Source organism: Hyperolius riggenbachi, chromosome 2 (assembly GCF_040937935.1).
Source record: "Hyperolius riggenbachi isolate aHypRig1 chromosome 2, aHypRig1.pri, whole genome shotgun sequence".
Classification (NCBI taxonomy): Eukaryota; Metazoa; Chordata; class Amphibia; order Anura; family Hyperoliidae; genus Hyperolius; species Hyperolius riggenbachi.
The window spans coordinates 516,411,995-516,432,153 of record NC_090647.1 but is presented as its reverse complement, the minus strand read 5'-3'; the positions used below and the strand labels follow the sequence as shown (position 1 = coordinate 516,432,153).

Sequence of the window (20,159 nt, the reverse complement as noted above, 5' to 3'; positions counted from 1 at the left end):
TTTTCCTATTTAACACTTAAAGGAAACATCCAAGGTTTTTTTTTTTTTTAAAAAGACCCACTTACCTGGGGCTTCCTCCAGCCCGTGGCAGCTGCGCAGTACTGTCCTGATGACGTCGGCCAGACCACATGACCCGCGCCGTGGAGCGCAGAAGACGCCGACCCGGAACTCGACCTGGCGAGGTCGGCTGCGACAGGGGAGAAGACCGGGAGCCTCCGGAGCTGCGGCGAGGGCACAGGACGGCTGCCACGGGCTGGAGGAAACCCCAGGAAAGTGGATCTTTTTTTTTTTTTTAAACTTGGACACTCACTTTAAAGGGTACCTGATATGATGTAAAAAGAAGAAATTATACTTGCCTTGGGCTTCCTCCAGCCCCCTCTAGGCTGATTGATCCCTCGTCATCTTTCTGTGCCACCTGGATCCTCCGCAATGTGCCCTGGAAAATCCTCCAGTTAGCGCAATCGCAGTCCAGCCAAGCATACCTGTGCAGTAAAACTGCGCAGGTGCAGAATGCTTCCGCCCACAGGAGCGTGACAGGGGAGCACACACATCTAGGCCGTGCATGCGCAGAACGTCCCAGACGACTTTCCGGGCAATTGGCGGTAGGATCCAAGCAGCGCAGATGTGCGGCGAGGGACCGATCAGCCTGGAGGGGGCTGGAGGAAGCCCCAGGTATGTATAATTTCTTCCTTTTACACAATCTCAGGTTTACTTTCCAAGTACCATGAGCCATCCAAACCCCTGGGACAAATTTCACTGGAAAAACGCATTCTCCGCCTGCAATTGATCTTAAGGAAGAGTAACGCAATAAAGACAGGCAGGATAATAAAAGATCATCTTTTTTCCTTTTTTTATCAAACCTTTATGCAAAGATAAATTAGTTTCTAACAATTCACATTCATAGCAATACATTTTAATGTACATCCAAAAGTTTGGTATAGAAGCGAAATAAAATAATAAATGGAACATTCGTATTGCGACAATGTCAAACATACATAACAGCTCTCCGTATAAATGTGAAGAGCAATTGTCCATTTCTTCAACTGTGTAGTAATGCAACCGTTTCAAACACCAAAAAAATAAAAGCAATAGATTGTGTTTTTTTTCTTTAACTTAGCAAGACAAGGATTCCAGTTTGCTTATGAATGAAACATGAGAGTTATAAAAGTGTTCTTAAAATGTGCCTCAAGGGGGAGCCGTTAGTTCTTCTTGCTGAACTGAATACTGATGCGAGTCATTCCGAGCTGATGCTTTCAAGTTTAGTGATCCAGAAAATAAACGGGGGTACATGTATTTTTTTTTTCCTGTGCGCTGTTTGTGGGGATTTGAGTCATTGTTTTTCCTATACCTCCATGTTGATCTCGTTCCTTGCAGCTTTGGAAATCCACAGAGTTGATTGGGTTGGGCTGGTCTTTGATCTTTCTTTGCTAGAAATAAACAGAGAGCCATGCTTAAATGTCAGAGATAGACAGATAATTATCATTATTATTTATTGGCGCCAACAAATGATGCTGTACAATACATAAGATCACAGACAATGATAACAGGGGTGACCGACAACACAATACTGGAAATAAGAAATAAAATGCATAATGCCAGATCATACACTGGAGTAATAGCCCTAGTAGAACAAGTTCACATTTTCTGGGTAGAGTGTACAATCAAGTATGGTACCAGGCCTGGATTTACCTTACAGGAGCCTATAGGCACAGATGTCCTGACACCCTAGATTTTGCCCTTCGTGAACTTACAAACTCCTTCCAAACCGTACCGCAAGTGTGCTGGCTGTCCCAGCTGTCACTTCTGCCTCATTTCTCTTGCCCGTCATAGGTAGCTACAGATGCCCCTTGGTATTAGGCAGCCAGAAGTAACCTCAATATTAAGTAGTTAGAGGTGCCCTCAAGTATTAGGTAGCTAGAGGAACCTCAGTATTAAGTAGCTAGATATGGCAGTGACTGAAGGGAGATTTGATCAGTGGAATGCAGAGAGCAGAGTGAGCAACCTCTCATTTATACTCTCAGCAGGACTCTGCAAGGGAAGGAGGGAGGAAGGTGCTCAGGGAGAGGAGTGAGCCGCCTTCCCACCTCAGGCGCCTGTAGGCACGTGCCTACAGTGCCTTATGGTAAATCCGTCCCTGTATGGTACACAAGAAGAGAGGGCCCTGCCGAAGGCTTACAATCTAGAGGGAGGGGGTGGTGACATGAAAGGAGGAGGGCTGCATTGAGAGGTTCTCGGCAGAGAGAGTTAGGGCAGCGTTAAGGTGGGGTAGGCTTCCTTGAAGAGGTGAGTTTTGAGGGCTCGTTTGAAGGTGCTGAAGGAGGGGGCACGCCTGATGGGCAGTGGAAGAGAGTTCCACAGGATGGAGGCAGCACTAGTTAAGTCCTGTAGTCGTGCATGAGAGTGCAAGATGCATGCGGTGGTTGGGAGGAGTTCATTGGAGGAGCGAAGTGGGAGGCCAAGTGTGTGTCTCCTAAACCAGGTCAGAGATGTAGATCGTGCAGGACTTGTGTATAGATTTGTAGGCAACATAGGATCTTGAAGCTGATTCTGAAGTGGGTCATGAGCCAGTGAAGGGATTCACATATGGGAGTCATGGACACAGAACGGTTTTAGGAGTAAATTAGTCTGGCTGCTGCGATCATTATACAGAAGATTGTAGGGGGACTATGCGGTTCTGAGGGAGGCCTGACAGGAGGGTTTTACGGTAGTCCAGGTGGTATAGGAGGGCATGGATAAGGAGTTGCGTAAATTGCAAGCTGAAGCAATGGTTTGGATGTGGGGATTGAAGTTGATGGCCAATAGATAGATAGATAGATAGATAGATAGATAGATAGATAGATAGATAGATAGATAGATATGCACAGACACTTTTTTGTTGTTGTTATCTTATAAGGAGTATGTGAAATCTTGCAAATTACATGTTATCAATTGCTTTGCAGCTCTACCTGCTGGTTTGATGGATACATATTGTATCTGTAATGCTAGGTACACGTGATACATTTTTGCGTTCAATAGATACAATCGATAGATAATTTTCCGCCATGTCCGATATTACTTTTGATCGTTTCACCTCTTGATTTCTCATAGAAGTGAATGAAAATTGATAAGAAACGAGAAGAGAATCAAGTAGGAAATCGAGCGGAAAAACGAATCGAAAATCAATCGAATGGAAAATTGACCAAAAAACGCATTTTATGTACCTAGCAATAAATATTTTATTGGTTTATTGTTGTGTAGTAAAACAGCTGATGCAATGGCTAAAATAAGTTACTGTATTTTTCGGACTATAAGACGCTCCTGACCATAAGACGCACCTAGGTTTGGAGGACAAAAACCAGGGAAAAAAATATATACTAAACCTGGTGCATCCATGGTGAAGGGGCATCTTGTGGATTATACCCCCTTTGTATCTCATGCCCCCTTGTTCCTCTTGTGTCTCCCTGTGTCCTCCTCTGTACTCCTTGTGTCCTTCTGTGTCCCTCATGTGTCCACCTCTGTCCTCCTTGTGTCCTCCTCTATGCCCCTTTGTGTCCCCCTATATCCTCCTCTGCATGGGCACAGTACAGGGAGTCCCACATTGCAGCAGGTTGGAGGTTTGTATTGGCATACATTCACAAGTCAGTAATTTCCTGCACTTGCACTATAAGACGCAGTGACTGTTTTTCACCACTTTTGGGGGAGAAAAAGTGAGTTTTATAGTCCAAAAAATACAGTAACAACTGAAATAAAAAAAATGTAATAGCCTTATAATTTAATATCTGATTTTTGTTTTGTTTTGGGTTTTTTTTTGCCTTGCAGTGTATAACTGGTGGTAGGATTTGTCCTTCTTGTTTTTTGCGTTATCAACACTGACCGAGTCCGGAGTGATCACTGTTCCCCTTCCTCCCTTCTGCTATGGGGTGAGGGGTGGTCATGAGGGAGTCGGCGGCACCAGCAGTCAGGCTAGAGACTGAACTACTAGATTACTGCCATAGTCAAATTTCACTACACTTTGAAATGGCTGTACAGTATAAATGGAAATCAATAATATCTGGGTAAAAAGGAATGCAAACCACTGTGTTTTTGTTATATGCTTATGTTGCAGGATTAAAGGACAACTGATGTGAGAAATATATGGAGGCTGTCATATTTATTTCCTTTTATACAATACCAGTTGCCTGGCAGTCCGGCTGGTCTATTAGGATGCAGTAGTGTCCAAATAATGTCAGAAACAAGCATGAAGCTAATCTTTCAGATCTGACAATAATGTCAGAAACTCCTGATCTGCTGCATGCTCGTTCAGGGGCTATGGCTAAAAGTATTAGAGGAAGAGGATTAGCAGGATAGCCAGGTAACTGGTATTGCTTAAAAGGAAATAAATACAGTGGGTTGCAAAAGTATTCGGCCCCCTTGAAGTTTTCCACATTTTTTCACATTACTGCCACAAACATGAATCAATTTTATTTGAATTCCACATGAAAGACCAACACAAAGTGGTGTACACATGAGAAGTGGAACGAAAATCATACATGATTCCAAACATTTTTTACAAATAAAAAAACTGCAAAGTGGTGTGTGCATAATTATTCGGCCCCCTTTGATCTGAGTGCAATCAGTTGCCTATAGACATTGCCTGATGAGTGCTAACGACTAAATAGAGTGCACCTGTGTGTAATCTAATGTCAGTACAAATACAGCTGCTCTGTGAGGGCCTCTAAGAGAATATTGGGATCAACAACACCGTGAAGTCCAAAGAACACACACGACAGGTCAGGGATCAAGTTATTGAGAAATTTAAAGCAGGCTTAGGCTACAAAAAGATTTCCAAAGCCTTGAACATCCCACGGAGCACTGTTCAAGTGATCATTCAGAAATGGAAGGAGTATGGCACAACTATAAATCTACCAAGACAAGGCCATCCACCTAAACTCACAGGTCGAACAAGGAGAGCGCTGATCAGAAATGCAGTCAAGAGGCCCATGGTGACTTTGGACGAGCTGCAGAGATCTACAGCTCAGGTGGGAGACTCTGTCCATAGGACAACTATTAGTCATGCACTGTACAAAGTTGGCATTTATGGAAGAGTGGCAAGAAGAAAGGCATTGTTAACAGAAAGCATAAGAAGTCCTGTTTGCAGTTTGCCACAAGCCATGTGGGGGACACAGCAACCATGTGGAAGAAGAAGGTGCTCTGGTCAGATGAGACCAAAATGGAACTTTTTGGCCAAAATGCAAAACGCTATGTGTGGCGGAAAACTAACACTGCACATCACTCTGAACACACCATCCCCACTGGTCAAATATGTGGTGGCAGCATCATGTTCGGGGGATGCATCTCTTCAGCAGGGACAGGGAAGCTGGTCAGAGTTGATGGGAAGATGGATGGAGCCAAATATAGGGCAAACTTGGAAGAATACCTCTTGGAGTCTGCAAAAGACTTGAGACTGGGGCGGAGGTTCACCTTCCAGCAGGACAATGACCCTAAAGTTATTGAGTTGTAAAAAATGTTTGGAATCTTGTATGATTTTCGTTCCACTTCTCACGTGTACAACACTTTGTATTGGTCTTTCACGTGGAATTCCAATAAAATTGATGCATGTTTGTGGCAGTAATGTGACAAAATGTGTAAAACTTCAAGGGGGCCGAATACTTTTGCAACCCACTGTATGGCAGCCTCCACATCTCTTTTGCTTCAGTTGCCCTTTAAAGTGTGGCTTCATATGCATGGATTGACTACAGGATCACTTAAATGGACAACTGTAGCAAGAGGCATATAGAGGCCATCATATTTATTTCCTTTTAAACAATACCAGCTGCCTTGCTGATCTATTTGGCTGCAGCAGTGTCTGAATAACAGCAGAATCAAGCATGTAGCTAATCTTGTCAGATCTGACAAGGAGCACCTGATCTGCTGCATGCTTGTTCAGGGTCTATGACTAAGGCCTCTTTCCCAGTGGGACGTTACGTTTGATGCAACGTTAAAGTCGCAAAACTTGCTCCTAACGCAACGCATGTTGGTTTTGAAGTTGGACATTATTTTAAACTGCTTTATGTGTCTCTTGGTGCGCCATTTTTGTTGCATACTGATAGAACGAAAACGGTGCATGTGTCATATTTAAAAAAAAAAAAAAAAAAAACATAACTGAGCATGTGCAAACAGTCCAACGCAGCTAATAACGCTTATAACGCACAGCATGCAGCACTTTCGAAATATTGCTACACGTTATACACAACGCAACGTGAGCATTGTGAATGTCGCACAGACTTTGTGTTGCTGCATTATGACTTTTTATAACGTGCGACTTTAACGTCGCACTGTGAAAGCAGCTTAAAAGTATGAAGCTGGCCACTAACCGTCCAATTTCTAGCGAAAAATCGTTCGAGCGATCAGAAATTCTGATCGGAAGTGAAACATTTTAGTACATCGTTCACTACACCATCAACGAACCAATCTTTGCTTCCTATCTATCACAACCAACAAGAAAATCCAAATTTTGGTTAGACGAAAATTCATTCGGACGACATTTTTTTCACTCGTTCATAATCGATTGTGTCCACCAACGGAGATTATTTACAACCAATCCGATCAGAATTTCTGATCGCTCGAACGATTTTTCGCTAGAAATTGTACCGTTAGTGGCCACCTTCAGGAGGATCAGCAGGATAGCCAGGCAACAAAATTGTATTAAATATTGTGTTAACGTGACTAGTGCAAAACAGCTGTGCTCAAACACAGTATTGAATCAAAAGTTTACATTACAATTGGAAAATGTATTCAAAAAAATTAATGTATCCTATTTCATAAGCAGACAGCATTTATATACAGACAGTAGGTGCTGTAAATAATAACATACATAAACATGAGGTAGTAAATATGGTCTATAGGGATGGTCGGAAATGCCCATTGCTGATTCCATGGAAATTCCGATTTCCGCCAATGTCAATTTCCGATTTTCCTTTTTCCGATTATCTGTTTTTCCGATTTCTGATTTTCCAATCACTGGGGAGTATCTTATTTGTCTTTTTTTATCAGAGAATGCAAAAATGTTAAAAAAAATTAAAACATTCTTGTGATTGGTCTAAAATCACCACGGTAATCCGATTTTTGCAGAAAAATTCTCTGATTGGTCCAGTGCTTCTGAGTTCTGTGATTGGACTAAAATTACCAAGTTGTGGTAAACTGGATTTCCATGGAATTCCGTTTTTGCGTTTACTGATCGGAAATGTAGAAATTTCAATTTCGCAGAATCCGAATTAGCAATTCCTAATAGCCAAATTAAATAAGTGCCACCATATTTCTGCAGATCAAAAGTTGTCTTCCTTGTTGCCTCCTCACAACAGGAAATGCCATGGTCAAATTTTATACTAATAAAGTAGCAAACAAATAATACAGTACATTAAACAAATCAAGTGTATTTCAAATGAAAGTCTTGCAATTCCAGATCTCACCAGCTGGTGACACTATCGATTACATTTTTAATGTTCCTGCTTATTTATTTAGCCTAGGAATGTCAGTAAACTTGCCAAATTCCTTCTATAAAATCTTTTAATGACTTATATGTACAGTACAGATAATTACATATATGTATAGACAAGATTCACATCTACATAAATGTCAGCAGGGGCATAACAATAGACCCTGTAAGAGATGTAGCTGCAGTGGGGCCCAGAAGCCAATGAGGCCCCATCCTGAAAGGCTGACAACTAAGGGCAAGGAGAGAAAAAAACTTTCTGCTCACTGCACAATTGTTCTAATGACTGCATCTGCTCAGCCATTGATAAGGAATCATACATAGTTTTGCAGACAAAGATTTTGCATACATAGTTTTGCAGGTGGGCAAACTGATTAATAGTTACGCCCCTGAATGTCAGAAACCCATATTACTGCTGGCAGCTTGAGGTTGGCCATGTGCCTCTCAGTACTTGAGTCAAATCACTTGCAAGCTGAGTGCAAGCTGAGTAAAGTCTCTTAAAATATTTGTAATGTATATAGTTATCTTAGAGCAGTGGTGCTCATTATGAGCACCTGATCATGAGTAACTGTTTTTTGCGATTACGACGTCGTAATCAGCATCCGTGCTCAGCTCTCGATCACGAATGCCGATCACAAATGCACTTGTGATTGCACTCATTACCTGGCTCATTGTGATCACGAGTTACTCGGGATCACGAGTCGGTATTCGTGATTAAAAACACATGGATATCTGATTTGTGCGGTTTCGAGTCGAATAACCGCATGAAATCACTAATCACGAGTTGGTATCCATGGTTAAAAACCCGCCGACTTTAGCGGTTAATAGCAAAGCCCCCTTACATGCTAGAAACACCAAATTTGCGGGGTATGTTAAGAAGAACAGCGGGAACAAGGGGATTTTTTTTAAAAAAGGCCTTATAGTTTTTGAGAAAATAAAGTTTCAAAGGAAAAAAGTATACATTTAAATGCGGCAAAGGACAGTTAATGTAGCAAACCTTCCGGTAGTGTATACTTATATATATCAAAAGAAAGAGCAATGAATTTCATGATGAGGTTTCCACGGGCTCCGTACACAATGGAGGTCAGGAGGATTCCCATTGGTCTGTTAAGAGACCAATCGAGAGATTTGGGGCCAAAATTCAAAGATGCTTTGCTCTAGCCATACAGAGTATAGCTAGAGCTGTGTGCTGTGCGACATGGGGAGGGGGGGGGGTGGAAGGGGCTTTGCTATTAACCACTAAAGTCGGCGGGTTTTTAACCATGGATACCAACTCGTGATTAGTGATTTCATGCGGTTATTCGACTCGAAACTGCACGAATCAGATATCTCTGTCTACTCGTGATCGTGATCACAAGTACATTCGGAAGTGGGCAGAGTCATGCTCGTGATCACTCGTATTCATGATCAGGGCTATCCGAGCAACCCTGTCTTAGAGGCATACATGAAAAAAAAGGGCGTGGGGATTGCCACTAGTAAAATATCACTAAAATTAATGGTATCCTTTCACTACGTATTCTACTTCTAGATTTTGTTGGGATATTTACCGATATTTTACTATGGCTAAACTTAACCCTACTCTCACACAGAACCCTACCCTAAAGGTGCCTAACCCGAAGACCCCCCTGGTGGTACGTAATCCTAAGATCCCCCTGGAGGTGCCTAAGTCTAACCCCCCCTCCCGGTGGTGCCTAAACCTAACCCACATGACCTTCTATTATGACATGACCTTCTATCTACTAACCTACTGCACATGACCTTCTATTATCCTCCTCTAGAATCACCTCCTCACATTCACCTATACAAAATTTCACAAGTGCTTCACCCCTCCTCTGGAATCCTCTGCCACAATACATCCACCACTCCCCAACCTTTGATATCTTTAAACATGCCCTCAAAACTCACTTTTTCCGTCAAACATATGCTCTAGGCCAGTTCACCTGTTTGACCGCTTGCCAAGTTGCACTTCCTACCAGATAACCTAAAACACATTGGGCCATATGCAATTCACTTTTTCGCCTAAGTTTTCTCCTAGGAGATAATTTTTCATCTTCGATTTAAAATAACTTTTTAGCACTTTGTAATTGAAAAAATACCAAAAAGTAGGTGAAACAATACTTTAAAAATTATTTGGGGTATTTGTTTGCTTGCTCGCAGTTTAAAACACATTTTATTTACAAATTGTGAAAATATCACCTAGGAGAAAACTGAGGTGAAAAAGTTAATTGCATATGGCACATTGCCTCTAGGCATGAATATTGTATACTACCCCACCTTTTGTTTTACCCCCTATTCTTTTAGATTGTAAGCTCGCAAGGGCAGGGCTCTCTCACTCCTCTTGTGTTTTGGATTTTGTTACACCTTTATTCATATTATTCTGCCACTGTTATTACCACTTCTGTGCTTTCCTCTAGGGATGTTATATCATCCATCATCTTGTAGGGAAAAGCCACCTCACATACCATGGCTGGGATTTGAACTCAGGTCTCAGTGTGTAGTAGGTATCTGACTTACCCCCTAGACCACCAACCACACTACATGCTAAAGCCAGCCCAGCATGTACCATTATGATCAATCCAATAGAAAAAGTATCATAAGGATTTGTACTTTTTCAAAAGCCAGCTTACATACCTTGGCCAGGATTTGAACCCAGGTCTCAGTGTGTAGTAGGTATCTGACTTACCCCCTAGACCACCAACCACACTACATGCCAAAGCCAGCCTAGCATGTACCATTATGATCAATCCAATAGAAAAAGTAGCTAAACTTTGTTGGCATATCTTGTGTCTGTTTGGAGGAGGTAATTCCACAACTGCCTCCACAAATTTTAAACTTTTTAGACATTTTTATTCTTCTGGCGCCTCTGTATCCCTGTTACATTGCCCAACAGACTAAAGTCAGACCATACTAAAGTCCCATACACACGTCCAACATGCACACAACCATATGACCAACATGACAAACCACACAACCTGATGAACCACATGACCTGTATGTACACAAGCCTAGACGGCTAAACAACCAACTCAATTAACATACCGTGCACGCAAGAAGACTGACGGACTACACATTCAAAACAAGTACAAGTCTTTCAAACAACTTGTGCACACTCACCAACTGCATGATATCTGAGCAACATAGCTCCGACATTTGGATTGATCAAACCGCCTGTTATCAGTTGCTCATCAAGTTCTTTGCACACGTTCACATGCCTGATTGTCATCCAACAGACTAAAGTCAGATGATAATCATGCTGCAGGTTGGTCTGTGAGTACTTAGCTTTAAGGCAGGTTGGTTTGTGTGTACGAGGCTTAACACAGACATTTTTTGTTTTTTTTTTCCATTTTAAGCTGGTTAACTTGTTTTACCTTCTGTGTAACATCTGGAAGCAGCAGGTTCCGAAGGCCACCAGTATGAGCAGCAACAATGGAATGGTGGGGATGATGACGTAGATTAGATTGGGCATTATTCCTGGAAGAGAGAACACAGATAACCATCATGCTGTAGATCTAATTCTGCCAGCGATTATTTGTGGCTGAGCGTGCCACAGGTTGCTCCACCTAGCTGACACTTTTTGCTTAGGCAGCAGTATAACTGTATTTATTCCCGTTTTTAAGAGTATTGATCATTGATTTAATCTCCGGGTCAGTTACTATCACAGCTTTAATTATGGCCTGAAGGAACGGCTCACACGGCTGCTTCCCTTCAGGCTGACAACTGTGTTATGGGAATATTTACTGCAAGCCGCAGTTCTTATTGGGAAATGAAGGAAGCGTTTCGCCCACTCAAATGATTTTTAGCTGAGTTGTCTCCGGTTGACGGAAATAAAAGAAAAATCACCTGTTTCTGCCACAACGACACGGGAAGAGTCATCCGGCTGCTCCGTGGTGAAGGCTTTGTTCGTCGTCACATGAAACTTTGGGTCTGAAAAAAACAATTATTTATTATTATTATTTATTTTAAAAGAGTACAGCTAAGTCTCTTGCGCCTCCATGCAACACATCTACCAGAATCCTGAAATATTGTATCTTGGTATTATTAAAGTGTATTTTACTCTCAAAATTAAAATTTTCCTCTAATTAACCACGTGAAGACCAGAGGTTTATACCAACCCCCGCAGTGACTGGCAATTTTTTACAAGTCAGCACTTCACAACGTTAACAGTTTATATCGGTCATACAACTTAGCACCCAAATTAATTTTACCTCCTCTTCTTCTCACAAATAGAGCTTTCTTTTGGTGCTATTTGATTGCTGCTGCTAGTTGTTTTTTATTTATTTTTTTATTAATAAAAAAGCCTTAAACAAGCGTACAGATAACTTAATTGGCTTCCCCCTTAATTGGCCCTAGACTAAGGTACATACACTACATGACATGGCAGGAATTAGATTGTGAACCCCTCTGGGGGACAGTTAGTGACAAAAACAATATACTCCATGCAGCGCTGCGGAAGGTGTCAGTGCTATATAAATGTTTTATCAAATATTTACCTAAACAAACAGCCTGTCAGCTCTGATTGCTGGCTGGCAGGCTGATCACTGGGGCCCGCTGTGCACAGTGACGGGAGAGCATGCTCGTGCGAGCGCACGCTCCAGTCAAATCTCATTCAGGAAAGAGCCACTCTCCCACCACACTCCTGCATTAGGTGGTCAGGAGGTGGTTAAACACAGTAAAAAAATCTATATGAAACATGATAAGACTGCTCTAAAGTCATTGGCTTCAATTCATCAAAGGGTGTTCGATAACAAAACCCCAGTCCTTAAAATACCGCATTCGGTATTTTACACTTCACTGTGCTAATTCATCAATATTTTCCCATGTGTGGTAGAGGTTCCTTAAGTTACCGAACTACTAGGCTTCAATTCATCAAAGGCTGTTCCATAACAGCAGAGTGGTGCAGAGCAGCTTGGAATGTCCGTGTGTTGTTACAAGCTGATAACAATAGAAGGCATCCAGACATCCCTTTAGATGTAAAGGTGTTATAGTTACTGTTATTTATACTGCCTCTGCTGCTCTGAATCTGTCGATCAGTCTTTCTTAACATTTTATTTATTTGCCACAACGTAGATGAACTTCCTGGAGACATTACAAATGCCATGCTTGGTGATTTCACCACCAGCATCTTTGCATTATCAAACAGGGCCTGAAAGGGTTACACCACCGAAGGGAATCTGGGGATATATTTTGACCCGTTCTCTCTGCTCACTGCTTGGGGGGTCTGAAAGCTTGTGTGGAGAAGCCTGTGTGACCTATCAGTGGCACTTGCAGGAGAACAGGGGCTGTTTCTATTGGCTGCCTGCTCCTGCTAATCATGAAAACATTCACACAGAAGGCTTTCGAAGCCTGTAACGACAGGGGAGAGCTTGAGATAAACACCGAATGTGTTATCGAATGTGGGAACCTTGATGAATTAACATTTGTTGAGCACATGTCGGTAATTTATCTCATTGCTGTGTCATTTCAGCTTCTCATTCGGTAACAGCTTTGATGAATTAACATTTTCTAAAGTGCTTCGTTAAGTCAGCTGTTTTCAGCATTACCGAATGCGGTAATGCTTGATGAATTGAAGCCATTGACTCTAAAGTCAGTATGCATTATGCAATGTTAATGCATGTAATAATAATAATAATAATAATAATAATAATAATAATAATAATAATAATAATAGAACTACTACTACTACTACTACTACTGCTACTACAACTACAATATATAAATAAGGGGTTCAAATTAATGGGGGTTTATTTATTTATTTTATTTACTTTAACATATGTAGTTGTATTTTTATTTCTGGCCCACTAGATGTCATCACACTACTGAATAGTACACAGGAAGTAGTGTAAAACTGTGCGTATTTTGCTTTCATTTTGTGAATGACCACTGGCATCTCATTGTTGATGGTGATCGTTCACTACAGGCACTCTAATCGACTTTGGGAACACATGTTCCCATTCACTAAGCAGTACTCTGCCGCAGGAGGGTTGCAGGCGTGAGGGAGCGTGCACACCAATGTAAACTGCAAAATATGTGCATCTACGCCCCTGGTGCTGAAGTGAAGTCCATGGGTGTAAAAATACAAGATACAGTGGTGTTGTACTGGTTTAAAGTACACCTTGCACTAGAAAAAAGGTTTCAGATAAGAAAGCAGACTGTATACACAAATGCATATTATAGTATTTGTACATGTCCTGTACTGAAATGTAGAGATGAGTGAGCGAGAACTGAAAGTTCCATCTTGTGGCAAATTGTGCCTTTCTGCTTACCAAACTTCACAGTGAGACATGCCCATTGCCCAATTACTCATGTCAGTGCTTTCTCGCTGAATAATCGTGGGCAAAACTAGTGGGCACTGGGCAGTACAGCTCCAAATTTTTGCCAGGAAGTGCAAAATGGGTGTCAGCTGAAAATTGTGGGACCACGTGTAGTTCGAGGAAATTTTGGTGAGCCTGCCAGAGGCATTCTCGCTCATCCCAACTGAAGTGACCACCTAAAGCATTCTGAGAGCAGCCTGTGTGTAACATACCTAAATACCTGTGCAATGGTCATTACTTTGTCACCTGCTTGCAAAAATACTGGGGCAGATTTAGCAAAATAAAAGAAGTAGAAATGGAGCAAATCGTGTGCAAAACTAAGTGGAGTAGCTGTCTAGAAGGACCACATGTTTTATCTGGATATCTGCTTCAATTTTTAACTAGTTTTTCTCCATTTTTTTTTGCAGTAGTTAAAATCTGCACCACACTCTCCCAGTAGTTGGGGGCAACATTCTTCCTTTTTGCAGCATTATTTGCTTCCTTTTTGTTGACTGACTATAGACTCCTACATTAGTCTATAGCTAATTATTTAAATGGTCCAGATGTAAGCCTCAGACTACAAGTTTGATGCATGCAGTGGTGTTTGTGGGCACAGGCCATCCAGGCAAAGGCCTGAGATGACCTCTAGTGTACAGGGTGCACTATTGTACCCTCTGTATTATATCATTATATATAATTATTATATATAATTATAATATAGTATATTCCAGCATTTGAAGAACTCCATGGGGTTGATTCATTAACCCTTTGGGGACTAGATGCATAACCCCCTTAAAGGGGGACTTCAGCCTAAACAAACATACTGTTATTAAGTTAAATTACTTATGTTAATTAGAATAGATAGGTAATATAATCTTTTACCCACCCTGTTTTAAAAGAACAGGCAAATGTTTTTGATTCATGGGGGCTGCCATCTTTATCATGGGGGCAGCCATCTTTTTGGTTGAAAGGAGGTGACAGGGAGCAGGAGACACAGTTCCAACTGTCCTGTGTCCTGATAACCCCTCCTAGCTGCACACACTAGGCTTCAAATGTCAAATTCAAACTGTAAAAAAAAAAATTGCACCAAAACAGCAGAACGAGAACAACAACATCAGAAATCCCATCATGCTTTGCACAGCATTAGGGGAAAACTGCCCGGGCAGTTTTCTTCTGTGCAGCTAAAAATAAGGCTTGTATAAGAAACACAGAGTTCTGATGCTGTGAAACTGTTAAAGAAACACCAGACCTTTTCAGCTCTGCTGAGTCGATTTTTAGTTTGGAGGTTCACTTTAAGGACCAGGCCATTTTACATGCGGTAGGACGCATTTGGAAGGTCAGGCAGCCGGATCCCCAGTCTAGCTAGCTGGGCATGGTGTCCCCCTTGTAGCCAGGTGTCCCCCCTGCAGCCAGCAGCCTTTACTTACCTCCCAGGCTCCAGCGATGAGCAGCCCTAGACCCCTCCGCTCTGGCTGGCGTCCCCGCTCGCACTGCCGTTAAGTTCCGGGTCGCGGCTTGATGACGTCGTCAAGCCGGGACCCAACACTTACGTCAGAGCGAGCGGGGATGCTGGCCAGAGCGGAGGGGAGCAAGGATCCCCGAAAGAACATCAGAGGGGCACTATAGCAAATTAAAGGGGCACTATGGCAAAAAATTGTAAAATTTGTAAATTTTAAAATATTTGCAAACATAAACAAATAAGAAGTAAGTTTTTTTCCAGAGTAAAATGAGCCATAAATTACTTTTTTCCTATGTTGTTCTTCCCCCCCCCCCTACTGCCGCAGCTATAATAGTGATCACTACGATCCGCCGGCGATCGTAGTGATCACGTGATCAGGAGCCAATCACGATGGCTCACTGAGGGGAGATGTCAGCTGTCATATTACAGCTTAATCTCCCCTCTCGGGTGTGTACAATCGTAGTCGGAAGCGAAAATGACAGGTGGCGTAAATCCTTAGACAGCCATGAGTGCGGCGTAGGATTTACATGTGGCGGTCCCCAAAAGGTTAATTTATATTGCGCTGTTTGGCGCAAGGTAAATTGTTGAGCTATAGTAAAATGTAATGCTTGCATGCTATGTGCGCTGCTGGCAGCGTAGCGTGTAAATTATGCGTGCTTGTGCAGCACTGCGACCACGATACTTGACTAGCACGGCCCCTTACTACATTAGTTGATATAGCAGCGGTCGGTCACGCTAGTCAAGAATCATGGTACCTTCTGTTTTAAGAAGGGGAATCACACTAAGCTTAGGTAAGTATGTTATTTTACCCAAGGATCGCCTCCGGTTCTCATTAACAGGAAAAACTGCTCATGATGACAGCAGTGTTGTTCCATTTGTAAATGAGTTTTTTTTTTATCAAATATAGATCATTTTGTTTCTCATCTTTTCAGCAGTGTTGCAAGATGACATACTGCAGCCATAGAGGAATTATATACACTTTAAAGGGGCACTATGGCAAAAAAATTTAAAATTTAAAATATTTGCAAACATAAACAAATAAGAAGTACGTTTTTCCAGAGTAAAATGAGCCATAAATTACTTTTTTCCTATGTTGCTGTGACTTACAGTAGGTAATAGAAATCTGACAGAAGCGACAGGTTTTGGACTAGTCCATCTCTTCATGGGGAGATTCTCAGGGATTTATTTATTTTCAAAAGCACTTAGTGAATGGCAGCTGCCCTGTCCAACTGCAAAAAAACTGTAGCGAGCAGGAAGGCTGGTCAGCATCATTGTTTAAATCTTTTTTAGGGAATATCTTTATAAAGAAATAAAAGCCATGCTGAGAATCCACATGAAGAGATGGACTAGTCCAAAACTGTGAGAAAACGCGGAAAAGCCGCCGCCTGTGCCAAGAGCAAGGCGGCTGACTCCGCGTCCAACGCGGCGGTTTGCACGCATAGACACGCGTCTGGTAGTATGGTGGAATGTGGAAAAGCCGCCGCATGTCTTGACAGCAAAGCGGCTGTTTCCGCGTCCAACGCGGCGGTTTGCATGCAGCAGCGTGCGCTTGGTGTGGCTGGGTCTGTTAGTGCACATAGGCAGATGGAGAGCTACGCGCGCGATGGGCCTGAACTCAGGACCTTTATACCAGCAGGGGAAGTGTCAGCTGATCAGGAAGATCAGCTGATTCCTGTAGGACTCATGATTGGCTGAATGGTTCGGGCGGGGCGGCAGAGTCCAGCAACTATATATTCTGCTGCTTGTCAGTTGCTGGTTGTCTGCCATTGCTAACACTTCGTGAAGGCACTCAGACCATAGTCAGATCCTTTCAGTGTGTTTGAACTAGGTGGACCTAGGAATTCACACTTAGCCAGATTCTGTTGATAGCTTAAAGTACTAATTGAATTGTATTATTTGTTAGACTAGTTCCAGGGTGTTGATGATCACGGAACTCACACCCAAGACTAGGGAACTGTATTATCATTTATGTTATGCTCCAGACTAGTTCCAGGGTGTTGTGAATACGGATCTCACACCCAAGACTAGGATTGTGCTACTACTGTATTACGTTAGCCCAGTTCAGGGCAAGAACTTATATTAGCAGCAGGGCTTCCTGCAACCCCAGCCTCGGTCCCTCGCTCAGGGGTCCACAGGCTACAGGAATATCACCCACAGTCAGGGGTGAATTCCTCAGGAGTCAAGCCGCCAGCTCCTCTGGTGGTCTTCACTCAGAGTTGTTACTGTTGCACCAAACACTTACACTCCCTCCGGTGTCTAGAGGTTAGACATATCTGATTATTGACGATTCCGCAGATCCTCAATAATCGGGTATATCTGTATTCTTGGGGATACTGCGGATCGCCAAGGATCAGATTCTCTCTCTGGTTGCTGACACCGATTGTTACAAAAACCTGTCGCTTCTGTCAGATTTCTACTACCTATTGTAAGTGACAGCAACATAGGAGAAAAGTAATTTATGGCTCATTTTACTCTGGAAAAAAACATACTTCTTATTTGTCTATGTTTGCACATATTTTAAATTGTACAATTTTCGCCATAGTTCCCCTTTAAGGTCTACCTCTGTAGCATGTGGGTGGAACTCAGGCCACGCCATAAGCTAAAACTGAAACATCTGTGCATCCAGCTTGTTTTCATTGCTGTTTTTCTTTAGTTAGACAAATGCTTTCTCCATGCAGATGATCAAGTGTCTATTTTTTCCCCCTGGAGTCTAGTCATATAAACCAGCCTTGAAAATCCGTGTACACTTCTCTGCTAACATTACATCAAGTCTGGAAATTGAATTACCTTTACAATAGAAAAGATGGGAACATTTGAAAAAACATGTCTGATTATTATACTCTACTAGATTATCTTTCCATATTTATATGTCACTATATATTTGCCTTTTATTATCAAGCTCTTCTGTTCCCTGGTGAATCACTGGATACTTGTCGCCCCCAACTGGAAATTTTTTCCCCAGGTTTCTTACCGTGATCCGGCTCTGCTCTGTCTCCTAATTCTTTCTCTAGGATATTTTCTGTAAAAGAAAAGAAAATAGCTCAAGAGGTATAGAATTCTATTAACTGGCTGTAACAAGTAGACATTTGTTTCACACTTACTGTATCATGCCAAATAACCCGGATTACACTGTACATGCTGCTACGCCAAACGGCTTCACCTCACCTTGAACTTTTTAAGTAGGAAAAAAATGGGAGCATATCAGTTACAGTTAACTCTTTAGAGACTGCAACAATAGGAGCTTAAAGTGGATCCGAGATAAACTTTTACTCATTGCATAATTATGTTCCTTTCATATAGTTTATAGGGCATTCCTCAAGCCCAATACTTTCTTTTTGTTTTAATACTCTAATTCCCTATAAACAAAACAAACCTTGCCCACAGCTTCTCCGGCGCCTTGGCACTCTCAGGCCCATGTAGCAAGGGCTTATGGGATCTCAGTCTGGGCAGGAGGAGGTGTTACTAGCCAGAGATTTCAAAGGCAGAGGGGAGGAGTGAGGAGGGGAGTGAAGTTTTCACAGGCTGAGGGCTGAAGATGCAGATTAGCTTGCCTGTGAGTAATGATAACAAATAGAACATGGCTGCTCTCATTGTATCACAGGAAATAATCATATACTGTTGAAGCTGTGTTGCAGCTAGAGTTGCTGTGTAAACTATCTACACTTTAGATAAGATATATAGACAAGTTACTAGTTAGTTTTTCATCTTGGATCTGCTGTGAAGTGGATCAGAGATAAAAAACTAACTATAGCAAGTAACTTGTCTATAAATCTTATCTAAAGTTTACATGGTTTACACAGTAAATCTAGCTGCACTCAGCTTCAACAGTTTATGAGTATTTCCTTACTGTGATCAAATATGAGCAACCATATTCTTCTTGTCATCATTACACAGCCAAGCTGCTCTGCATCTCCACCCCTCAGCCTGTTGTAATGATCTGTGCCTGTGTCATCCTGCTGGTGGCAGCACTAAGGAACTTGAGGTGGACTTCCGCTGTCTACCAGCAGATGGCTCTCATATTGCTGGGAGCAGTGCTATTTCTAGGCTCACCAGCAGATGGAACTGTGGAAGATTCTGGCCACTCACCTGAGCAATGTGCTGCATATTTAAGGCCGGACTTCCTAGCAGCACATTGCTAGGTCATTCCGTTTGTCTGCTCGCTGCAGTTGTGACTCTGGCCATCAAGTCCTGTGTTCCTGAACTCTGTTCCAGTATTCTGTACTCCTGGTATTTGATCCTTGCTAGTCTGACTATTCTCTGTCTTCTGCCTTTGTACTTTGTATTCTCTGATTATTGATCCTGGCTTGTATGACTATTCTTCCGTGTGCTGATTCTGCTGAGACGTGTCTGTATATATTGTATTATTGTATATATTCTCATATTGTGTGTGTTGCTGTATATATTTGTATAGATAGATAGATAGTCAGGGTTCTGGTATTTGTGGTGCACCACGCGTTGTATGATTGTATATTGTATGTGTATGGTGATCTGCATTTGTACACTAGCATTATTGTAAATAAAACACATTTATCATTCTACTCTGTTGTGCAGACGTCAGTATTTCCATTGTGATCTTCTGGTTTTGTTAAACCAAAACGATTGCCATGCAGAGATCGTGGATCTGCCAGTCTGGTTCCAGTCACGACCACGATCTGCATGGCCAATCGTTACACCTGTGTAATATATTGGCGCTTTATAAATCAATCATATAGAGAGCTGTCTTGCGTTGTCTCTTCTTCCTGTTGACATTTAGCTTATCTAGATTGACATTAGATGTAGTAAGAAATACATACATGTGCTTTTCTGATGATAATCAGATTGTTTCCTTAATGTTAACCAGAAGGTATCTCCTGCAGCAGCTCACAGTCAGCATATGTATAGAATTGATGCATTCCATCTGATAGGATCAGTTACCGGCGGCTCTTTGAGTCTGTTATGAATTTTCCTTGGCATACCATCT

At 42.0% G+C, this 20,159-nt stretch overlaps 1 protein-coding gene across 2 annotated transcripts in view; it reads right to left on the bottom strand.

The window, feature by feature from the left end:
- Positions 1-1,241: 1,241 nt before the first annotated feature.
- The window catches only part of CHODL (chondrolectin), a 178,164-nt gene continuing 159,246 nt past the window's right edge, over positions 1,242-20,159 (bottom strand). For both annotated transcript variants that reach the window (XM_068266132.1, XM_068266131.1), the window contains exons 4-7: positions 18,171-18,218; positions 11,291-11,374; positions 10,819-10,921; positions 1,242-1,427 (exon numbers count right to left, since the gene is read on the bottom strand). In XM_068266132.1, coding sequence (XP_068122233.1) covers positions 1,343-1,427; positions 10,819-10,921; positions 11,291-11,374; positions 18,171-18,218 — 320 coding nt within the window. In that variant the 3' untranslated portion in view covers positions 1,242-1,342. The remainder of the gene's footprint in view (positions 1,428-10,818; positions 10,922-11,290; positions 11,375-18,170; positions 18,219-20,159) is intronic.